Source organism: Marmota marmota, unplaced genomic scaffold (assembly GCF_001458135.2).
Source record: "Marmota marmota marmota unplaced genomic scaffold, marMar, whole genome shotgun sequence".
Taxonomy (NCBI): Eukaryota; Metazoa; Chordata; class Mammalia; order Rodentia; family Sciuridae; genus Marmota; species Marmota marmota.
The window spans coordinates 13,353,071-13,376,880 of NW_026000174.1; the positions used below are offsets into that span (position 1 = coordinate 13,353,071).

At 39.6% G+C, this 23,810-nt stretch overlaps 1 protein-coding gene, 1 long non-coding RNA gene and 1 pseudogene across 2 annotated transcripts in view; 2 read left to right on the forward strand and 1 right to left on the reverse strand.

Annotated features, from left to right (window-relative positions):
• Window positions 1-2,239: 2,239 nt before the first annotated feature.
• On the forward strand, window positions 2,240-3,558 carry LOC107156843 (annotated as a pseudogene).
• Window positions 3,559-12,677: 9,119 nt separating this feature from the next.
• LOC125612017 lies at window positions 12,678-22,178 on the forward strand. The gene is made up of 2 exons (XR_007342269.1): window positions 12,678-13,531; window positions 21,792-22,178. It is a non-coding gene; the product is annotated as an uncharacterized LOC125612017 (long non-coding RNA).
• Spcs2 (signal peptidase complex subunit 2) overlaps window positions 14,091-23,810 on the reverse strand; it is a 32,362-nt gene continuing 22,642 nt past the window's right edge. The window contains exons 4-5 of the mRNA XM_048788066.1: window positions 22,781-22,915; window positions 14,091-17,531 (exon numbers count right to left, since the gene is read on the reverse strand). Of these exons, the coding sequence (XP_048644023.1) occupies window positions 17,345-17,531; window positions 22,781-22,915 (322 nt within the window). The 3' untranslated portion in view covers window positions 14,091-17,344. The remainder of the gene's footprint in view (window positions 17,532-22,780; window positions 22,916-23,810) is intronic.

Here is a 23,810-nt window from a genome sequence, read left to right on the forward strand (position 1 = left end):
TCCTTTTAAAATGTCCTGTTTGTTCACAATTGTAGCATGTTTTCGGCCTGGCATCTAAAGCCTGTTGTACTGCAACTGCCCAGACTTGCCCTTGTTAATTAATGTCTCTACATAATTTAATATATGTGTTTAAATCTCCATGTTTCCATGGTCTAATGGCCTCCTTGCACCATCTGTTTGCTTGCTCAAAGGCTAGCTGTTTAATTAATGGCATTGCTTGTTCTGTGTCCCCCAAAACTCTGGTAGCTGTTTGAATAAGCCTATCTACAAATTCAGCGTAAGGTTCATTAGCTCCTTGTATTATCTTAGATACTTGACCTTGTAAATCTCCATGTCCTTGTAAAGTCTTCCATGCCCTAACTGCATCTGCAGCAATTTGTGTATATAGCAGGATCATATTCAATTTGTTGCTGTTGACCCTCATAAGGTCCTTTTCCTAACAACATATCTAAATTTAACCGGCTGCTGCATTTTTGCCTAGTCATCTCCATGCAAAATTCCTCATTGGCAACCTTCCATAACAAATATTGTCCTCCATTTAGCACAGCTTTACACATACTAGCCCAATCTGCTGGCGTCATATCCAAGTTGGTAATGGATTCGACCAAGCTTACAGTGAAGGGTGCTTGGGGACCATAGGTTGTTACAGCCTCCTTTAACTGCTTCACTGTTTTGAAATCTAAAGCACAGTGAATTTGCTGCCCTCCTGCCTGCTCAAGTGCAGGGCATGCCAATCTTTGAGTCCTGTCTCAGGATCCCATCTATCAACTACGGGGGTTGGGGGCCCCATAGCATATGTTTTCTCTATAGGTGGAGCTGTTGGTTGGACACTTACACCCTCTAGTGATAGAAAGGTATTAGTAGCAGCCTCCTGTTGTAACTTTTTCCCTGATATTTCTTCCTCCTTTAAATTTTCTTCTTGTATCTGACTAGCTTGAGAGACCTTTTCTTTTACTTGATCTAAAATGTCTTTCTCCATGGTCTGAACCTCTAACAATTTACTTAACACTCTTTTGGTTTATTTTTTACTAATTTCTAATCTACTATAAAGATAACGCAACCCAATAAGATAACACAAAACAAAACCGAAACAGAATGAAACAAAAACGGAAAAAAAAATCATTGTATCAATTTTCCTATTTTCTTGAAATGTATTTTCGTGGTCTATCTCTATCTCTTCCTCAGGGCCGAACAACTTCAAATATTGAGCCAACCATTTTTCCCAGTTTGCCTGAGAAAGTTCTAGGGATAGGCAGCTTGAAACAAAAACAAAACAAATCAAAACAAGAACACATTGTTTTTTGAAATGGTCACCCATTCTCTCGCCTTCCCACAGGGGCGAGCAATTTCACTTACCTCCGAGCTTCAGGCATTCCCCGCACAGGCCACCAAATGCCGCAGTCTGGCTGGGCACAAATCATGAGCCACTCAAGCAGGAACAAACTTTATTTCCAAACTCCACCAGCACACTCCCTGGGAACTCTCCCGAACACCACCCACGTGGCTCCTCCAGGAACACACCACACACCAACCGGAACTCCCACCACCGGAACTTCACCAACCAACGTGAACTCTTCAGGAATCCCCGCAAGATCTCAACCAGAACTCAACGGGAACTCCACAAGAATTCAAAAGTCATCATCTTAATGGCTCGCTGGCGTCACCTCTCAACCACTACTTCTGGCAAAAATGCCATGCATCATCCCGACTTGGCTGTGGCCCTCAACACAAGGCAGCTGCAAATCATCCTGCTGTGGGTCAGGGACACCAGCCCTGGGATAAAGGAAAAGAAAAACAAAATCCCAAGAAAACTGCTTGGTCTGTAGAGAAGCTTTAGAGGACCTGGCCTGTACCCTGCTTTCCAGCCACTCTGCCCGTGAGAATAAAATTGGAGTTTGAGAACAGGGCTCAGTTCGCCACTTCTGGAGACAAAATGAAATCTCTGTGGGCTGTAGGCCTCACTGATTTTCTGTCTGTGTTCTTGTCTCATGGGTTCAAAGAATGAAATTCATAGGTGACAACAAAGGACAGAAGAAATAAAATTTGTTTTGAATGAGAAGAAAATAAGATGAAACTCCCCATTATGGGAGGAGAAAACTGCCAGAAAGCTTTTCCATTTGAGGATACTAGTGTAGGCACTTAAGGCTTCTGGATAAAGGCATTGATCAGAGTCCATGCTAAAAGACATTTAAAAGTGTTGGGCTGCCTTTTTTTTTTTTTTTTTTTTTTTTGCAATGGGTTTGCTGCCAGAACACAGGCAGAAGCTGCTGAGATGGGAAAGGGTTTCTTCAAGAATGCCGGGTCTTGGATAAACTGAAATCTGAGTGTGAGTGTGGTATCACCATTGACATCTTCCTATAGAAATTTGAAACTAGCAAGTATTAAGTGACTATCATTGATGCCCCAGGACACACAGACTTTATCAAATACATGATTAGAGGCACATCAGGCTGGCTGTGCTGTACTGATTATTGCCACTGGTGTTGATGAATTTGACCTGGTATCTATCTCTAAGAATGGACAGACCTGTGAGCATGCCCTTCTGGCCTACACACTAGGTGTGAAACAACTAATTGTTGGTGTTAACAAAATGGAGTCCATGGAGCCATCCTACTGTCAGAAGAGATACAAGGAAATCATTAACGAAGTTAGTACCTACATTAAGAAAATTGGCTATAACCCTGACACACAGTAGCATTTGTGCCAATTTCTGGTTAGAATAGTGACAACATGTTGGAGCCAAGTTCTAATATGCCTTGGTTCAAGAGATGGAAAGTCACCCATAAAGACGGTAGTGTCAGTAGATCCACACAGCTTGAAGCTTTAGATTGCATCCTGCCACCAAGTCGTCCAATTGACAAGCCTCCAGGATGTCTACAGAATTGTTTATATTGGTACTGTCCCTGTGGGCTGATTGGAGACTGGTGTTCTCAAGCCTGGCATGGTGGTCACCTTTGCTCTAGTCAATGTCACAACTGAAGTAAGTTTCGTTGAAATGGTCCATGAAACTCTGAGTGAAGCTCTTTCTGGAGACAATGTGGGCTTCAATGTCAAGAGCGCATCTGTCAAAGATGTTCCAGTGGCAATGTTGCTAGTGACAGCAAAAATAATCCATCAATGGAAGCAGCTGATTTCACTGTTCAGGTAATTATCTTGAACCATCCAGGCCAAACCAGTGCTGGCTATGCCCCCATACTGGATTGTCACACAGCTCACATTGCTTGCAAGTTTGCTAAGCTGAAAGAAAACATTGATTGCCCTTCTGGTAAGAAGCTAGAAGATGGTCGTAAATTATTGAAATCTGGTGATGCTGCCATTGTTGATATGGTTCCAGGAAAGCCCATATGTGTTAATTTTTTTTTAAAGACAGAGAGAGAATATTTTAATATTTATTTTTTAGTTTTCAGCGGACACAACATCTTTGTCGAACCCTGGCCGCACGCATGCCAGGCGAGCGCGCTACCGCTTGAGCCACATCCCCAGCCCAAGCCCATGTGTGTTGAGAGCTTCTCTGACTATCCTCAGGGTCATTTTGCAGTTCATGATATGAGAGCATAAGAGGGTCTCCTTGGCGGCTGTATCTGGAGTCTGGATGTTGCTCTTTTTTAGCCCATGACCTGCGTAGGCTTCATGAATGAAGGTTCAAGACGTGAGAAACCACTAGGGGGTTTTGAATTAAAGAGACATTCTAATTACCTTTAAACCAGCTCCAGGATGGCTCCTCCTAGCTCCAGTCTCCAGCCACCTATTATGGTAGCGAGGTTTACTGAAGAGGCCCGTGAGTGAGAGAGAACACGCCAGGGAGTGGACTTTTATTGAAGAAAAAAAAAATTCTGGGGAAAATCCCATCCAATGAAGATTAAGGGGGGCAGCATCCCAAGGTCAGGGGCGATGATTGGGTCTCTGGGGCAGTGTCCAGACACGTCTCTGCATGGACAAGCCCTCCGACCTGAAAAAGGTGGAGAAAGCTCTGATACAGCTGTGCCTAAGAGCCTCTCGCCCAGCCAGGGAGGTAACTCAAATCACATTCGAGGATCGCCTCCCACACTCTTTAAAGACATTTAATAAAATCTTGTACCAAAAAAAAAAAAAAAAAGTGGAGGGCTAATTGTTGGAATCTATGCTGTACAAATGTTGAGAAGGTACCAAAGCTATTGTATTGGCTCATGACTTTCTATTTGGCTGTGTGCTTTTAGTCCTTACGTCTGAATTTTTTGTAACTTCCATTTGGGTTCATCCCCATTTCCATTTTCCCACCACTTTGGGACAGAGGAGTGAACTGGAATGCTTAACCTCACAGAGTTGCCTTTACATTTGAAAAAACAAACAAACAAACAAACGTATCTGGGGCCCATCACACTCATTGTCTGATGATTAATAGCCTTTATTTATTTATTTATAGCTGTTGATGGACCTTTATTTATTTTTATGTGATGCTGAGAATCGAACCCAATGCTTCACACATGCTAGGCAAGTGCTCTACCACTGAACCACAACCCAATCCTAATTAGTTTATCTTAATGGAGGTGGGAGATGAAAGCTGCCAGACACAAAGAACAGGTCAATGGGTTCCAATACTATTAAATTACGACCCAGTGAAAAAAAATTATCTCCCCTTTTAAGACCTGACAGGATTTCCCATTCAGATAGGGGACACTTCTGGGCATAGCCCTGCCTGTTGCACACAGAGCTAAAAGACAGGGGCCTCCAAGAGTCCACACATATGCAAATGCCTGTGTCTTGGCCCTGCTAATATCTGCAGAGAGAAGTCCCTAATAATCTCTGTATGGTCAATGTGACCTTCATTGGACAGAGGGCCCTAGATACATACTTATATAAAGAGAGAGCCTCTGGGTACAACTGACAGTGGGGGACCCACTTAAAGTTGATGATGATAAGGGAGACTGGCCAAACACAATACCCTATGCTCCAACCCCTTGAGTGCAAAATGGAAGGAAAAAAGAGATTAATGCTCAGTTTTTATTATATGCCAGACTGTGATCCCTCTTCTGGGATAAAATTTGTTGGGTAAATTAAATGTATAGATAACGTTCTCATCCAAAAAGCAACAACTTCATTTGCAAGTGCCTCTCAGGAAAAGAAAACAGAACCTGCTTTGTCAGAAGCCTTCTAGAAGTGAGTAAAGTCCTTTTAGGCCAAAGGGACCTTGAGAAAGGTGATCAAAGTTACCTTAACCAAGATTTGTTTTAGGAGGAAATAGCTTGCCCTTGGGGTGAGTGGGTGCACATTAAGAAAAAAGGCATTAATTCTCTTCTGGACAGTTGTTTAAAATGTGAATTGAGTCAGCTTTGTCATATATCTTCTGTGTAGTAGAGCTATAAAATATTTATTAAAGTGTGATGTCCATTGCTTTTAGGATTTTTCTTTGTCAGAGAAACAGATAACTTAAAATTTTGACCAGGCTTGATTTTCATGAATAACCTAAACATATGTAAATATATATATATATATATATATATATATATATATATATATCTGAAATGAAATATGTTTGTCTGAGCCTTATCTAAATGTTCTGTAAAAGTTTATAATGTGAAAGTTTATATAGGCTTAACCAATAAGTGTTATCTTTCATAAGTTGCATCTGGCATAAAAGGGCGAACTGCCATTTGAAAAACTGGCTTATGGGGCTGGGGTTATGGCTCAGTGGTAGAGCACTCACCTAGTGTGGGTGAGGCACTGGGTTCGCTCTCAGCACCACATAAAAATAAATAAATAAAAATAAAGGCATTGTGTCGACTTACAACTAAAAAAATTTAAAATTTTTTTTAAAAAACTGGCTTATAGGGGCTGAGGATGTGGCTCAAGCGGTAGCGCGCTCGCCTGGCATGCGCGAGGCGCTGGGTTCGATCCTCAGCACCACATAAAAATAAAATAAAGATGTGTCCACCGAAAAACTAAAAAATAAATATTAAAAAATTCTCTCTCTGTCTTTTAAAAAAACTGGCTTATATATGCCTGCTTTAACTAAGTCTAGTGCTGATAATTAATACTGTTCCCTAAATGTATAAGAAATTTAAAGCTATCCTTGATTTTTGCTAGTACTGCTAAACTCTGCAACCCTGTAATCATCTGTGGATTCTAAATTTTACTGTGAATATTAAACCTGGTTGGTATGGGGATATCTGTGTAATCATGTTTTAAAATATAAACCTTGGACGAGGACTTTACCAAGCTGGTATTCTCCAAACTAAAATTGTCTGTAATGATAATTTTAGATTTATAGAAACAGCAAATTTAATTGGGGATTTATTTACTCATTAATATTCTGTAACTGGACCTATTATCAATAAGATGTACATACAATTTTATGTTACTTTTTACACTAGGGTGGAAATTTAAATGTATTTTTTGAAAGATAATGAGAGTTTGATTTGTTTAAAGGTTAATATTATGAAACATGGAAACATTTGTCACTTTCCCACAAAAAGAAGTTAAAAGTTCTCTTAGCTTTTTTCTGATTCATGTTCCAGATATAATGTTGTATTGTGTTATTGCAAAATAAACAGGAGAGAGCTAGGGTTGCAGTTCAGAGGTAGAATGCTTGCCTAGCACATGTGAGGCACTAGGTATGATATGCAGCACCACGTAAAAACAAACAAACAAATAAATAAAGGTATTGTGTCTATCTACAACTAAAAATATTTTAAAAAATAATCAGGAGATATGACTAAGTAAGATTTGGAATTATGAAAAGTTATGTTTCTTTGATCATAAACTGAATATGTTTTTGCTCTTGTTAATTTCATTTTAGGTTCCTTATGAACTTTAACCATTATGTGTTAGTGCCTTACAAAAGTGTAACTTCTAATATATAACACCTGAGTTAATTTGAGATAATAACCATCACCTATAGACAGACAGGATGTAAGGCTAACTTCCCATACTAATACATAAATAAAAGGGGTAAATGACTGTAAAGTTCTAGACTAAAGTTAAAACCCTGTACTTTTACTTTAATAGTACAAACTGGTAAAACTGGCTTGTTGGATGTTTAAGACCAAAACTTGGAGATTAAAGTTAAGGAAGTAAAAAGGTCAAGAGGGAAAATGGACAATATTTGGCTCTTACTCTCTAAGTCATGAACCTAGGGAATAAGGCGACTTCTCTAAGGGCTTTACAACTCTGGGCCACATGCCCTTCTGATGATGGGGATCACGGAGACACTGGAGAAAAGAAAGCTGTCTAGCGCACATTCTGCAAAAGAGGAATGTCATTGGAAAAGGGACACATCCCTGATGCTTCCAAGGGAAGCCACATGGTCAGCAAGACCCTTGCCCTATTCTGACAAATGGCACTAAAGAAGCTAAGAGGCTGCTCTCAAGTTCCCCATGAGTGACCCCCTGAGGGAACTCAGCTGTCTCTCTCTCTTTTTTTTTTATATAACTTTATTTAATTTATTTATTTATATGTGGTGCTGAGGACCAAATCCAGGGCCTCACAATGCTAGGCAAGCACTCTGCTGCTGAGCCACAACCCCAGCCCCCTCAGCTGACTCTTAACAATAGATAGGAACTAGGTCAATTTGATCAGCTTAATCTTAAACACTTGGCAAAAATAGTTATAACCAAAACACAGCCATCTGTGGACATTTAAAATAAAGACAATAGTTATTCTGATGAAACTTAAGATGTACACTTGTATTAGCCCCATCAAGAGTAAGAAAAGCTGGAGACTGTTAAGAAAGGGGTTTTAGGGACCGGGGTTGTGGCTGAGTGGTACGGCATTTGCCTAGCATGCGTGAGGCACTGGGTTCGATGCCTGGCAACATGTAAAAATAAAATAAAGGTATTATGTCCATCTAAAAAAATTATTTAAAAAAAAGAAAAGGGGTTTATGGGAGTGCCTAATATTTAACTATCACAAAGAGACTCTTAGAGACACAAGCTTGTCCTGTGTTTCGGAGACTGGCTGAAATACTAGTTGCTTTTGTATTAATTGTTTAAAACAAAGTAATGCTTTCCTGTCTTGTTTATTGCTGTCCTAGCATGAACTTTGCCCTATGTATAAAGGTGATGCTAACTATTAGTTCTTGGTATATTAGGTATACTCATGTTCAGTCACCTGCCAACTGCTACCATGGACCACTGGACTACTGTGATGCTGAATACCCCTAACTGTCCATTTCCCACCTGACAGAAAATAAGAACTTTGGGTTGTTGAGAGCCACAGTTTAGTCAGAATGAAGCCTGGCATTTTTGCCAGAGGGAATGGTTGAAAGGTGACCCTGCTCCGGGATTAGGGCGGCTCCAGGATTAGGGCGGATCCTGCTGGGATTAAGGGGGATCCTGTTGCCTCAGGCGCCCTCTACTTTGGAGTTCCCGTTGAGTTCTCGCGGGGTTCTGAGAGAATTGGCACGCGGAGCCGGTGGAGGCAGTGTGTTCCCGGGAAGTGTGTGTAGAGTGCCGGTGAGAGTTCGGGAATAAAGGTTGCTGTTTGAACCTACAAGGCTATGTGGCGGCTCGGTTATTTTGTGCCCAGACAGACTGCAGCATTGGGTCAGCTGCCCTGCAACTTCACCCTCTTTCAGCAGGAAGCAGCTTGGAGATTTCATCACCCATTTTTCCATAGAAATGGAATGTAAAAATTGAAAATGAAGAAATATATCAGTAGTTCACCTTTTGAATACAGTCCTGGTTGCTCTAAGGCTTATTTTTTAAAGGACTTTTTTTTTTTTTTTCTTTCTCACTTCTCTCCTCTCCACCTCCTCAACAAGATTAGGGAGATGGTGTTATCTTTTCTTTCCCTAGTTATCTTTTCCTTGAAAACACCCACCTCAGGAAGGAGATATCTGCCAGAGGATCTAAGAAGTGAATGTGTAACACGCCATCAGGGCACCCTTGGGACTACCTACCAGAGCACACCTGGAATGCAACCCTTGAAGAGCTTTTTAAAAGCCCTCTGTTTTCCCTAATGGGCAGAACTACAGCATCTGGGACTGGAGCTCTCTGTTTCTCCTTGTCCAGCAAAGCAATAAACTGTCTTTTCCCTTTTTTCTCAAAACCATGTCCTCATTATTAAATTGACATGACTTGGCATTGGGGACAAGGACTGAGATTTTGATAACAGTTTGATGCAAGTCTTCTCCAGCAAAAGAGCCAATCAGAAGACAACTACTAAGGGACTGATCTTGCTGAGTTCCATGTATGGCATAACCACAGGTAATGGAGTGAACAAGGAACTCATTTCATAGGCCATCACATACAATAGTGGGCTTAAGACCATGAGATATTACGGATTTTCCATGCCTTGCAATCCAACAGGAGCTGGATTCATTTAAAGAATGAATGGCTGCTGAAACAAGTGTTAAGGACTGAGAATAACTATGCAGGGATGGCTGTTCATCTGCCTGAGGCACAGAGGACATTAAATGAGAAACTCAGACATCAGTAGCCTATAGTTATGTTTATTATCTCACCCAAGACCACCAGCATTAACATTATAAATAAAGGACACTTCCGCTGAACATTTTTTTAAACCAGCCTGGGGCACAAGGAACAATTTACTGCTGCCAACTCCTTGAGACATCACATCATAGACAAGAAGTCATTAGTTAGCCATTGACTGTACACCCCCAGTACAGTATGCCTTATTGACTCCTTGCAGGGAGGGAATATCTAGATTTACAAGTAAAGCCTACTGTATTGGGAACCTGGCCCTCACAAGTATAGGTGATGTTACCTTAGGGTGTCATCACTGAGGAACACTTTGTATCAGTTTATGGCATTTACATATTCCCCCTGAAGAGCAAACAAATAGAATGGTATGGTACACTTGCCTTGGCAAGCCTATTGTGCAGGCTGCTTTACTAATAAAAGATCATACAATATCCTATGTACTGCCTCATAGAGCTGATCTGCCATTATTTTTGTCTATTAGACATTTGTCGTATTCTCCAAATGTTAGCAGCAAGTAACCTATTCCTGAATTGGGCAACAGAAGTTGCACATCATACCAATTAGATTGATTATTGGTTCTACAGAGAACTCCCGGTGACTGCGGTGCAAAGACTTCCCTGGGTAGTTTGAACTGGAAATGAGATGGAATGGACTTGGATAAAACAGAACTGGACTAAAACAAGATCTCTTACCTTATGCCACGTGTCTAAACAAATTAATACTTTCTTAATTACCTGAGCATGCTTGCTGGTAGGTTCTTGCTCTTTGTACTTCTGTTGTAAGATGTGGATAAAATGTGCCTCCAGAGCCCTGTCCTTGTGAAAGACATGGGATGGTCTGGGAATGTGAGGAATACAAGGGGCTTCCAAGGGTAAACACTAATTGGTGCCTATCAAAGCTTGCAGTGAAATAAGATCTCTAAAAGAATGTGATAAGAAAATGGAAAGGTGGAGCTGGCCATTTTCCTTCTCTCCAATCTTTTAAGAAAGGATCTAAACAATGACTGATTGTAAAGTAAAAGAATATATCATAAAATATCTGAAGAATCCACCTGTTCAGTGGGCATGCAACCTATCCTGTAATATTCCCCCTGCTTGTAGGCATAACATGAAAATGCAACTGAAAATGCTGAGGAAATCATATCCACCAGCGGTACTGATCCAGTGTCTCATAGGAATTTGAGCATCTGATCACACCAGCTTCCTCAAGTCTGATAATCTTCATTCAAATATTTTGTATCCTGGCCCACTGCCACCAAGGAGTGAGTAATAAAATGTCCAAAACCTTTTCATTGTGTTCTCCAAGTTCTTTCACTGGAATTGGTAAACAGTATTCTGGGATGTTTGCAGCCCTGGGGTTGCAAACACTAAAACTGAAGGCTCAAACCTATTAAAGTTCTGCAACAATCTGCCTGTTGTTTTCATACTAAAGATCACAACTTAGGTTGAAAGCGAGGAAAATCCCCAGTGGGCAGGAAGTGAAACAAACAGGAAACAAGAAATGATAAGGGCTGAAGCCACAGATGTCTAGAGACATTGCTGGTCCCTTAAAAGTAAAAAACTTTGTCAGTCTCTTATAGATTATTCTTATATTTTAACAACCATTTTACTATCCTGAAATGAAATTCATAAATAAGAGTCTACCGGGGCTGGGGATGTGGCTCAAGTGGTAGCGTATTCACCTAGCATGCGTGAGGCACTGGGCTCGATTCTCAGCATCACATAAAAATAAATTAAAGATATTGTGTCCACATGAAACTAAAAAAAAATAAATAAATATTAAAAAATAAGAGTCTACCTATATATTTTATCAAAGAAATAACAGTAACAAATGGGGAATAAGTGTCAATTATGATAATATACAATTCAATTTCAAAATGTAAATTCTTCACCATGACTACATTAGAAACATGATACTGTCAGATGTTTGCATCTAAACAGAATCACCATGAATTTGACAACTATAAATGCAACTGAAAATGCTGAAGAAATCATATCCACCAGCGGTACTGATCCAGTGTCTCTCAGGAATTTGAGCATCTTGATCACACCAGCTTCCTTAAGTCTGATAATCTTGATTCAAATATTTTTGTACAACTCTCCAGCAAAATTGAGATCCAGTTCCTCGTAGTGGTAAATTTGCTTGATAATGTTCCCTTTATTGACCACCTTCTCTTCCCTCTCACTTTTTCACTTCCTTATGGGCTCCCTGCATATCTCATAGACCATTTGTACTCAAATCATTTTCATGAATCTTGCTCTGAGAATGAGGCCTCTCTGTAGGTATCTACACGAGACCTAGACGTTTCAGTTAACAGCTGAAATTCATTTCCAGTGTGTGGATCCAAAAAAGAATTGTCTTTGACAGTCTTTTTAGTCTTCCAAGTAGCAAATAAGATTAAACCACTGGCAATGGCCCAAGAGTCAAAAAAACAAAACCTATCTGGTCCCTAGGAATACTAAGGCAAGGATACCAGCTTTTAATTTAGCCCATTGTGCTTATGTTATTATCATGGCTGGTCTTGCAAATTGTCACTGGACACCATTGGCTTTTAACTTATCCGGACCATTAGTGAACCAGACCAAGGTATTTGGTTAGAGAAGTCTCTGTAAACTGAGGGCTCTGTTTTGTCAGTGGTTTTACCATGGATGGCAGATTGAGAAATATATGTTTTTTCCAAAGGAGTAGCTGTCACTTCTTCTGAGACAGGACCTCACGATGTTGCCCAGGATAGCCTCAGACTTGTAATCCTCCTTTTGCCTTGGGCTTCTCAGTAGCTGAGATAATGGGCATGTTCTACACCTGGTTTAAATTCTAGTTTTGGTTTTTATCTTTGGAGATGAGGTTTATGTTGCCCAGGCTGGCCTCCAACTCTTCAGACTCAAGCCATTCTTGCGCTCAGCCTCCCTAGTAGCTGGGACTGTAGATATGTACCACCATGCCCAGCTTGTCACTTTTTCAAGAAAAACTAAAATGACCAGGCTAACTATATCCCCACATACACCATTTTCATTTGACTAGGGAAGCCTGCTGGATCTTTTGATTAAAGTCTGCATTAGCCTGGCCCAAAATAGGGATGTTAGACCAGAGTTACAAGGTTAGATGTTGTCTCAACAAAAGCTCAATAGCAACCTTTCTTAAAAGGCTTATGTAGTGACTGCAAAGCACCAAGTAGCCCCTCCATACTGTGAAAAATTTGAGTACTGCAGGAGTGGCTGAGTTTTCAACTAAGTTTGATTTTTCTCTTTTCCTCTTGGGATTCTATATTGTTTCCAGTAGACTACACCAACCTTTGTGCAATAGTCTCTGATTGGAAACTGAAAGCATTCCATCAAATGTATAATTGATATCAATAGCACACTTTGATACAAAAGCCATAAACCAGCAGTACATTAATCAGTTTAGTGGCTCTAGGCACAAGTCATTTTAATTTCCCTTCCTATTACAAACTGATCAAGTTTAGAAAATCTATCATTGAATTGAGGTGTTTCTCCAGCATGGGAATCCAAATCAAGAAACTGACAATAGGTATGCTGGAGGCCCCAGCCAGGTATGGGGGCACATCAAGGGATAGGAGGGCTAGCCTGCAGGGGACGGTTGTGCTAATGGGAAGGCCAGTGCTGCCTCTTCCTGTTTTGTACCTGAAACAAAGGCCTCAGAGGCTCCTTTTGTTTTTTGCTCTCCTGCATGACACACTGAGCATCTGCCCTACAGTGTTGGCATTTTTTTTTTAAATCTCCCCAATGCACAGGGCTTCCTACCCCAATGAGACCAAGTAATATGGTGACTTGAACATCTATATTCAACAGACAGAGCTATAAAAGGAGTGAAGTCTCCACCCCCCAAAAAACAACAGAAAGAGGGATCAGAGATACAAAGGGAGAGAATAATTTTGTCAGTAGGCAAGGCCCTGTATTACCTGCTTGGACTCAACTGTCTGATGTTTTTGGTCCGGAGCTCTAAATCCTTATTGCGGCAATCATTTACTTCACTTTGGGTAACACTTTACTTATTAGCACAGGCCTTTCAGCTGGGCCCTTGGGCTTGCTGCCTCACTATCAGAACATTCTTTCCACCTCCGGCCCAGAAGCTGGGGAAGAAGGCTGAACAATGTAAGTACTATTTGGGGAGTGTTTCAGTCTTAACTCTTTCTGCTTAGCCTCAAGAGAGTAATTGGACAATGTGGGGGTGGGGTGGGGTATGGGGTTCTTACTGCTCCCTTCACTTGACAGCATATACTACCAGATCCCAGAAATCCTTTATCCCCTAACCTGGCCCATGAAGACACTTGTCCTTTCTCCTTTTGAAAACCACATGTTCTGATACCATTTTGTGGGGGAACAGGGAAGTGTGCCAGGAATTGAACTCAGGGCACTCGACTCCTGAGCCACATCCCCAGCCCCATTTTGTTTTTTATTTAGACAGGGTCTCACTGAGTTGCTTAGTGCCTTGCTGTTGCTGAAATGGGTTGGCTTTGAACTTGCGATCCTCCTTGCCTCAGCCTCCCAAGCAACTGGGATTACAGGCATGTGCCAATAACCAGCCAGATACCATTCTTGTTAATAAAAATTTCAGAGGTTATAAAGGGTCTAGAATTTTATCCTACTTGCAAACTAGTAAGTTAGACCGCTATTCTTTCATGATATTAGCAGAAGACAAGAGACTTCTGGATCAGACAAAAAAAAACTTTATTACTTATCGTACAATAAGAAACATGAACATAATGTTTGTGCCAGTTCCCCATGACTCCCATTCCCAAAAGTGCCACAGATGGGCCTAGATGGATTCCTCTACGGGCAGACCCTGATGTTGTAGACTCAACCCTTTTATAGTAAACAGTGCAAAACCCTGCTCACAAAGTAGTTTACTGCCAACAGAATACAGAGGAATGGCCTAGGAAGACAGTGACACATGTTGCTTTCATACAAAGCAAGAATCTTCAGGGACATTCAGGGCTCATGCATTACCTTTCCCAGTTCCTTTTTCTCCAAGGTCACATAATCCAGTATTTGGTGACCAAATACTACTCACTCCTCATCAGTGATTTCCCAGAAAAGTCTGTTTCAGAGAAATCTCCCTGTAAGGCCCAAAGCTCCTTCATGTCAACCAAGATCCACTGCCAAAAATTCTGAGGCCTTTACTATTGTGTCTGCGATAGACCGTAGGAAGCTGGCTGTAAGATAGCTCAAAGTTGCCATTCTTTCTTACATACCTAGTTTCTTCCCTTCTTCTTATGCTCATGTAAGTGCATGTCTGCATCTGTCTTTTTCTCTCTCTATATATATGTAACTAGTTAAAATGGGGCAGAAATGAGGCTGGTTGCCAGATTAATCAGGAAGTCCTCCTAACCAGAGGAGTTAAAAACAAATAACAACAAAAAGGGGCATCTTTTGAGCAGTTATCTTTGATAGTTTTCTGTTGTTGTGATAAAATACCTGATAAGTCAAACTTAAAGAAGGAAATATTTATTTTGGCTCAGTTTCAGAGGTTTTAGTTCATGGTCACTTGACACTGTGGCTTTAGGTCTATGACAAGGCAGAAAACCATGGGAAGGGAACGGAGGGAGCAAACTTCTTCACAAGTTGGGGGCAAGGTCCAGTATCCCCTCCAATTAATCACAAAGTAGTTTACTGCCAACAGAATACAGAGGAATGGCCTCTGTAATAGCCTAAAAAAATAGCCTAACTTCCTGCCAGTACGCGCCACCTCCTAAAAGTTCCACCACCTTCCAATAATAGTACCACAGTTTGGGGAGCAAGCCTTCAACACATGAGCCTTCAGCGAACATTTCAGATCCAAATCAGAGCGATCTCTCAAGTTATTTCCCACTATTCAGCCAGTAACCAGTTCTCTAATTCCTCATTAACATGCAATGTTAAATTTAAGCATTCAAAACATCAGTCTGATAAGTGGACCATAGAAAAGAATATCAAGAAAATCCACGGTATTAAAAAAAGTTTATAAGAATCTCTGTTGATTTTTAAGGTAGCATGGACATCAGAGGAGTTACCTGCACATAATGTTCTTTCAGCTGGGTTTTCTATTTAATAGCAGAGAAGATTGTTAATGGGGACAGGATATATTCTATAAAATCAGTGACACTGCAGCTTTCCCGGATGATTTGCATCAAGGAGACAACGGGATGTATAATGTGGTTAGTCTGGGTGATATAAGGTAGAGTTGGTGAGAGGGCTCTACCCGGAGAAGGAACTCAGTTCAAAAGAAATACAACTTTGGGGCTGGGGATGTGGCTCAAGTGGTAGCGCACTCGCCTGGCATGCATGCGGCCCGGGTTCGATCCTCAGCACCACATACAAACAAAGATGTTGTGTCCGCCGAAAACTAAAATAAAAATATTAAAAAAAAAAAACAACTTTGTGTGTAAGCAAACAGACTTTGCACCTTTTATTTCCCAAGGTTTTTCTGAAGCAGAAAATACTGTTTCTAAAAAATAAATAAAAATATTACAAACACTAAATAAGCATTAGCAACTGAAATTTGTAAATAATGAAAAACACTGGTGACCTTCTCCTTAGTGGTACTAAGTGTAGTTGGAACTGCACTTTTATAAAGCTGGAAGAACAATATTCCTAAAGGTCACAGGATCTAGGCAAGGCTGAACTCTTCTCGAACTAGGCTGCAGAAATACTGCAAAAAAATTTGTTTGTGTGTGTGTGTATGATGGAGAATCAAACCCAGGACCTCACACATGCTAGGCAAGGGCTCTAGCTCCGAGCCTTTTTATTTTGTGACAGAGTCTCACTAAATGGCCCAGGTTGATCTCAGATTTGCCATCCTCCTGCCTCAGCATCCCAAGTAGCTGGGATTACAGGCATGCATCAATACTCCCTGGTGATGCTCTTTTGTTGCGTAGAAACACAAACTCTGGTGCTACAATGGGATCTATTAAGTGATGTGTGACAAATAATTCAAGTTTTATGTCTCAGCTTCCTCATCTATAAAACAGAGATAATAAAAGTACCTACCTCTTAGAAGTACCGTGGGCTTTAGTGAGTTAATACATGTAAGGTACTTGGAACACTTCCTGGGACCAAGTAATGAGTGTTCTTATTATTCTTACCAGAGAGCTACGAGTTTCTCAGTTATGGGTTTTCAGGGCTCTATGAATAGTTAAACAGCCTGGAAATGAAAAAAACCTACAGTAGTAGAGAAACTAATAACACTTGCTGCTCTGTTCCTTCCATCAAGACTATGACTCATTTTTTCACATCTTCTTTCCTTTTATTGAAAAAAATTTTAGAAAATGGCAATTAATAAAGGTCGCAAACAAATCAACAGGGATATACTATGGAAAACAGACAATATAAAATTAAAAATGCCACTGGCTTCTTCAATTGATTAAGAACACAAAATGTGTTTTTAACAGGCAGGTCTTTTTAGACAAATTTAAAAGCTATATTTTGTGGGTTTTTGGAGTTTCCCCAAGTCAGATATATACACACCCACAAAAATGGTGTGTGAGGAAAGCTGTCATACACAAGAAGTTGTATCCTGAATTCTTCAGGAAACAGTTGTTGAAACAGAAATTAACATGAAGTCAGCAACAGGTTAACAATTTTTTAAAATTGAGTCTTCAAATGCTGCATGGCACAAAGCTATACTATAGAAAGTACTACTACGTACAAAAAAAAAAGTTTTATACAGCTTTTAGCAAGAATGCTTTTCCAAAGCAAGTCAAAACAACACAATCAGCAGACCAAGGAAGCTACAGCTAGAAATAAGAGCTACAACTTCTTGTATCTGTGCTAGAAAATCCTATTTTTCCAGAAGAGACTAAAATTTCAGGACAAAAAAAGGGACATTTTAAACATTTCTTACTTTACCCATTTTAAGTTCTGTTTCTTCCCCCACCCATCCAGTAATTCAGCATGATCCAGCAGAAAGAGGGCTGCTTTTAGAATTGGCTATTTTATTTTTCTTTCTGTGGCAAGACTGTCATGGAGCCTGGATATTTCAGGCTCGTATGCATCCATGACCAGTGTCCCGCTGTGGTCAAAAAACTTGGCGATAGACTTAGTGAATTCGGCTTCCCGCTGCTGCTTTGTTCTCCCACTGATGAAGGTCAGTTTCAGTGTATATTTGTCATCAAACCTAAGCATCAGGGCAAAAGACAGAATATCAAAAACAAATACGTTTTAGAAGATATTATAAAATATTATGCATACTGCTAAGTGTGATGGTAGTATTTTCCTAAAGTTATCTGTGGATGACTGATTATGATATCCAGGATTTGTTTCAAAATATTTCAGTAAGAGAAAAAAATGCTACGTGCTTATGTCACAAGACTGGAAAATGCAGACAGTTACAGCAACTGGGAAATAAGCACATGGGAATTGTGTTATTTTGACTTTTCTGCATATTTAAAAACATGTATAATAAAAAGCTTTAAAATTGAAGAGAAAGGGAAAAACAAACAAGAGCACAGATGCAACCAGTAATAATAGAGCACCAAGTATTTCTGAAAGAACAAGGTGGGCACTGGTGATACAGGGAACATGCAAATACTTTATACTTGGGCCCAAAACTATTCTGGGAAAGCCTTCTCAAACCCTCATCTGGGTTACATGTGTCTCCTTCTTCTTCCACAGCACCATCAATTAATATTCAATTCAAATACTAAATGCCTATGATATTCAGTTTTAAAGATAGCTTCCATGCTTTCAACAAAATTATCTGGTACTGAAATGAGTTTGTGTATTTGTGTTTTTCACTACATTGGGAGATTCCTGAGGGCAAGGATTTTTGTCTTAACTGCTTACTATCATCAGCATGGCACTTGGGTAGGCAACCACATTTTTCTGAATAAAGAACCCTTGCTATCAAGGAGGCTCCCCAATTCTAGGGTGCTTAGCCCTTGCAATCTGTAAAAATTGAGCTCTAGGTTCTACTGACTCCATACCCACTGCTTTACTTCATGAACTCCAGAGATTCCTGTTATACTTTAAGGTACTAGGAAGGTCTTTATTATTTCTACCCATTAAGAGGATTTAATGATACCATTTTCTGGTAGGCTGACACCCCCTCACCACCTGCTTCTGTCCACTTATTAGGGCACATTCAGTGGATTATCATGCAGGTATTATCCTTGGTTGAAGAAATTTCTTATACACCTATTTCTGCATGCTTAAAACAGAAACACTTCCACTTACTTTAAGGATTACTATCATAGTCAGAATGGTACCTACTGTTTGACCATAGCCTCCCAAAGCATAAGTCTTCAATAAGTCGTTGGACATTATCCCAACTTGGATAATGACTAGTGAAGGCTCTTGAACTATTTTAATCGCCTCAAAAGATTTTTCTCAAGCTCTATTCACTTGTTGTTAACTGAATCACAGTAATTTTTTGACTTCTGGGCCCTGTTTTATTAGCAGTTACATTCCTTTGATGGCAGGACATGCTCTGATGAGTTGTAACCTGATGCATCTTAGAAATAGCTATTCTTAACTCAAACATTTATTGAGCACCACACCTAGTTTTAGATACTAAAAATATACAGCAATGAACAATATATATAAACCTCTGCCTTTTGGGGATTTTCATTATAGTGTGTGTAAGGGGACCAAAAAAAAAAAAAAAAGATGTTCTTTTAAATATAACAGGGCAGGAAGCTTCCCTAGGCAAATGTTTGAGCAGAGCCCAAAAAAAGCAAGAGAATGAACTATCAGAGAAATTGATATCCCGTGCAGAGGAAGCTACAAGTGCAAAGGCCCTTAGGCAGAACATATCTGGAATAAAGAGTAGAAAAGGGTCTTGATGAACAGAATGAAGTGGGAGACAATGACAACCATTGATTAGGGGTACAGACAATAGATACATATTAACTTCTAAACCACAGTTAGAAAGTTAGCTTTTTCTCTGCATAAGAGTTTTGAGCTGAAGACTGAGGTGATCTGACGTTTCAGATGGATCAGTTTGACTAGTTCAAGTACATTTCAGTCATTCACACAATAAAGCTTTCTATACATCTAAACTGTGCCAGACCCTAAGCTAGCTCTGAGGACCTAGAGATGGGACAATCCCTGCCTGGGCTTAAGTATTTAGTATGTAGTGAATGGTAAAGGGGCTCACACTGCGAAGGAGGAGGGCCTAGGAAGAGACAAAGAAAAACAATATAGCTCCAAAGATGGCAGGGAAAGCAGCTGCAGAAATCCATTATTACCCGTAACCTAAGTGGGAAATGACGGTAGCATTGGAGATAGCAAATGGACAGACTGAATACATTTATACAGTAGGGTTAACAGGATTTGTTGACAGACTGGAGAAACTTGAGTCTAAATGATCCAAAATTCTTTAAGAATGGAGATGTAGAAGAACTTAAAAAAACAAAAACCAAGAAGCACAGGTCAAAGAGTAGAATATTTAAAATGGAAATTATTAGAAGTAATTAGTTATGGAAATTTCTAGGGCATATCCATGGAAATAAGTGTTTAAGACACGGTAGAAAACAAGGTAGTTAGTGGAGAGAAGTAAAACAGAGAGGTCACAGTACTGGAAAAAAATTACCTATCTGGACACAGAGATCACCAAGACTTAGGAAGGGACACAAAGTTATCATCAAGAAAGAGTAAGTTTGCATTTAACTGCAATGAGGAAGATAAGAATGGGCAAATGTGAGGACATGCAGTTAAAGCTGGTGTTTTAGGGAGGGGGACCAAGGATGAATTGGAAGCAGCAAAGGGAAAACCTGCTCCCTTCTCTAGCACATGGGTAACAAATGCTATAAAACATCAGTCACCATGTGTAACATGCAGGAGAAATATGTCTTCAGAGGTTATGGTCAGGTTTCATTTAGGGCCAAAAAGAGAAGGAAATGTTCAGAGAGGAAACTAGGCATAGGGGATTTGTGGGTGGCTGACAATGACTTGGCTGCAGGTTAGGAGGTCAAGGCTGCAGCCAAGTTCAAGTACATTTCAGTCATTCACACAATAAAGCTTTCTATACATCTAAACTGTGCCAGGCCCTAAGCTAGCTCTGAGGACCTAGAGTTGAGACAATCCCTGCCTTGGCTTAAGTATCTAGTATGTAGTGAATGGTAAAGGGGCTCACACTGCGAAGGAGGAGGGCCTACGAGGAGACAAAGATAAGCAATATAGTTCCAAATGACCAGGGTAACAGAGATAAGCGTAAGACGCTCAAGAATACCTAGGTGTACCTAACCCAGACTAAGCTATGTCAGGGAAGACTCCTTAGGAGGATAACAAGTAGGAGGCAGGTGACAGATAATCAACCCAGAGAAAACAATCTTGATTGAAGGCACAGGGTCAACTGGAAAACTCAGCAAATTAAAAACTCCATGATACTGCTAGAGTAAAAATACATGTTTTGAGAGGGGCACAAAAAGATATCACAAAGGACAGATGCTGAAAGACTGCACATGCTAATGGAGTTCAGGGTATTTAATAAATGTGCTGAGAAGCAAGTAAACTGCAGAATTCTTACACAAGTCACAAAGCTTGTATAAATCTGAATATGGCAAATGGTGGTCTGTGAAACCTTTCACTGCCATTCCATAGGGCAGTTATGGACCAAGATGTCAGAACCAGGAACTATTAAACTACTAGAAGAAGAGTTAGGAGGACAGAAGAATTTCTCCACCAACAATATGGCAACTGGCAAAAATGAGAAGGTAGTACAGAAAAACCAGAACCTTAATATAGTGCTAGTGGGACTGTAAAATGGTGCAGTTACTTTGTTAAACAGGTTGGCAATTCCTCCAACAGTTAAAGAGTTACTATATGATTCAGTAATTCCTCTCCAACAGAAATGAAAGCACATCCACACAAAAATCTGTACACAGATGTTTATAGCAGAATATTCACGATAGCCTAAAGGTGCTGACAACCTAAATGTCACCATTAATTGATGAATGGGTAAACGAAACGTGATATATCATTGCAATGGGATATTATTCAACTTTTAAAAAGCAATGAAGTACTGAAGAAGGCTACAATGTGGCTAAACCTTGAAAACATTATGCTAAATGAAAGAAACCAGTCACAAAAGGCCACACAGGCTATACATTCTAAAATTTAATTCACATTAGATGTTCATTGAAAACATTTACATAGTAAGTAAGTAATTGGATATTGCTTAAGGTTGGGAGGAAATGGGGAAATAGGAGGTAATAGCTAAAATTTACAGGATTTTGTTTGAGGTAATGAAAATGTTCTAGGGTTGACTATGGTAATGATTGCAAATAACTGTAAATACACTATAAACTAATAAAGTGTACACTTTGGGTGAACTGTATGGTTGGTGAAGTATATCTCAATAAGACTGTTAATGTCAGAATAAAAATAATGAAATCAAGATGTTGCCAGATTCTAAAATTATGCAATTCTTCTTCAGTGGCCTGGGAAGAAGTTCAGATTCACAACAGCTGAGTAAAAAAAGAGCTAGAAGCCCTGCTCCAAGGATAAGCAAGAACTCAGCTATAACATCAGAATGAAGGTCTGCTCCCCTTCTTCATAGACATCTTCACAAATCAGCAATGAAAGAGAGCATTTATTTGGTGCTGATGCTATGTTATCTTCATATATGTGAATAATTGTAACTTCAGGACCTACTTTTAGGAAGTATACCATGTATTTTTAGTTAATGACAAAGGCATGACTTCTGGATTACATGATGCTAGAAGAATTAATGTAACCTTTGGACCTGTGTTCTTATCTATAAACATATGTTCTAAAGTCTATTTAGGACAATACCTGAAAAACAATAAATGTTTAATAGACATTTGCTATTATGGTGACTGGTATAATAGACATTTGCTATTATTATAACTGCTATCATATCTTCCCAACAACTCTAAAGAGTCCTTTTTGACTTCACTAAAGGCACATCGTTTATATGATTTATCAAAAGTCATATATTGAGAAACAGACTGAGCTGGCACATGGATTCCATTCTGGGTACTTACATGGACTCTGGACTGTATTTTATAAAGTCATACGAGCAATGTTCCAGAGATTCTTGACAGCATTTAGTGTGTAGTCAGGATCATAGAAGGCACAAAAACTAAACAGGTTTTTCCAAAGATAACTGATCTCATACCTTTGTCATTTGTTAACTTGTCACAAAGGATACAATTCTTTATCCTTTCACTAAAGTACTTTCTTAGAAAGTTTATCCTCAGAGGATTTCTGTGATAACCCAATCTCAGAACTGCAATGTTAGAAAAAACCTTTTAGATCATTCACATCCCTTTCTTCATTTTACATCACCAGCACTATGCATGATCTGCATAGAACACACATACAATATTTGTTGTTAATAATGATGACACCATGGGGCAAATACAACACCAGAATTTAAGAATTTATAAGGATATTCATTACCTTTTGAGACTGGAGGACAGTTGCCAAATATCATCAGGATCCATACCAGTAGGATCTTTCCTGTGAGCCACAAGAAAGATGCTCTTCTCCTTATATGAGGTATAAATGGTCAGAATCCCCATCATTACGAAATAGGTTCAAATAAAGTTAAGGGGAAAATACACAAACAAAAGAGAAGTAACCCAAACTGACAAGAAAGAACATAAAAACTTTCATGACAGTTTAAAAAAATATTTTTTTTTTTGTAGTTGTAGATGAACAGCATGCCTTCATTTTACTTGTTTATTTTTATGTGGTACTGAGGATCAAACCCAGTGTGCCTTACACGTGCCCTGCCACTGAGCTACTACAGTCCCAGCCCCTCATGATAGTCTTAAAGAAGATGGTCGATTTTGCCTTACTGCAAAAACACTTAAAATATAACTATTTCATTTTCATCCTATGTTTATGTACCAAGAGAAGCAAGGCACTCTCTGATAAATCCTCCAAACATCTCAAAGTCTGTCAAGACTTTGTTATAATTTGTGCTATTTCTGTATTTAAAAAAACACAATAATCACAATGGACTTGACCAGGTTCCACCAATCTCAAAGGTAACTAGAATAAAAGTGACTTCAAATTAGTTACACTGTACAATTACTATTACATTCAGTTAACAGCATTGCCCACCATATCTGACAGGTACTTGCTGTACCTGGCCCAAGAGTTTTGTGTCCATTGTAATTAAAATTTCAAAAATAGGAGTCATGAAAGTATAGTGCAAAGCATATAGACTCTAGAGTGAGGTGATCCTAAGATGTGAATCTTGAAGGCCTTCAATGAACATAACTGTGATAAGGGACTGGGATTGTGGCTCAGCTGTAGAGTGCTCGCCTAGCACGTGAAAGGCCCTGGGTTCCATCCTCAGCACCACATAAAAACTAAATAAATAAAATAAAGATACTGCGTCCAGTTGCAACCAAAAATAAATATAAAAAAAAACCAAAAAAACAAAAAAAACAACTGTGATAAATTATTTTTTCTTCCCCAA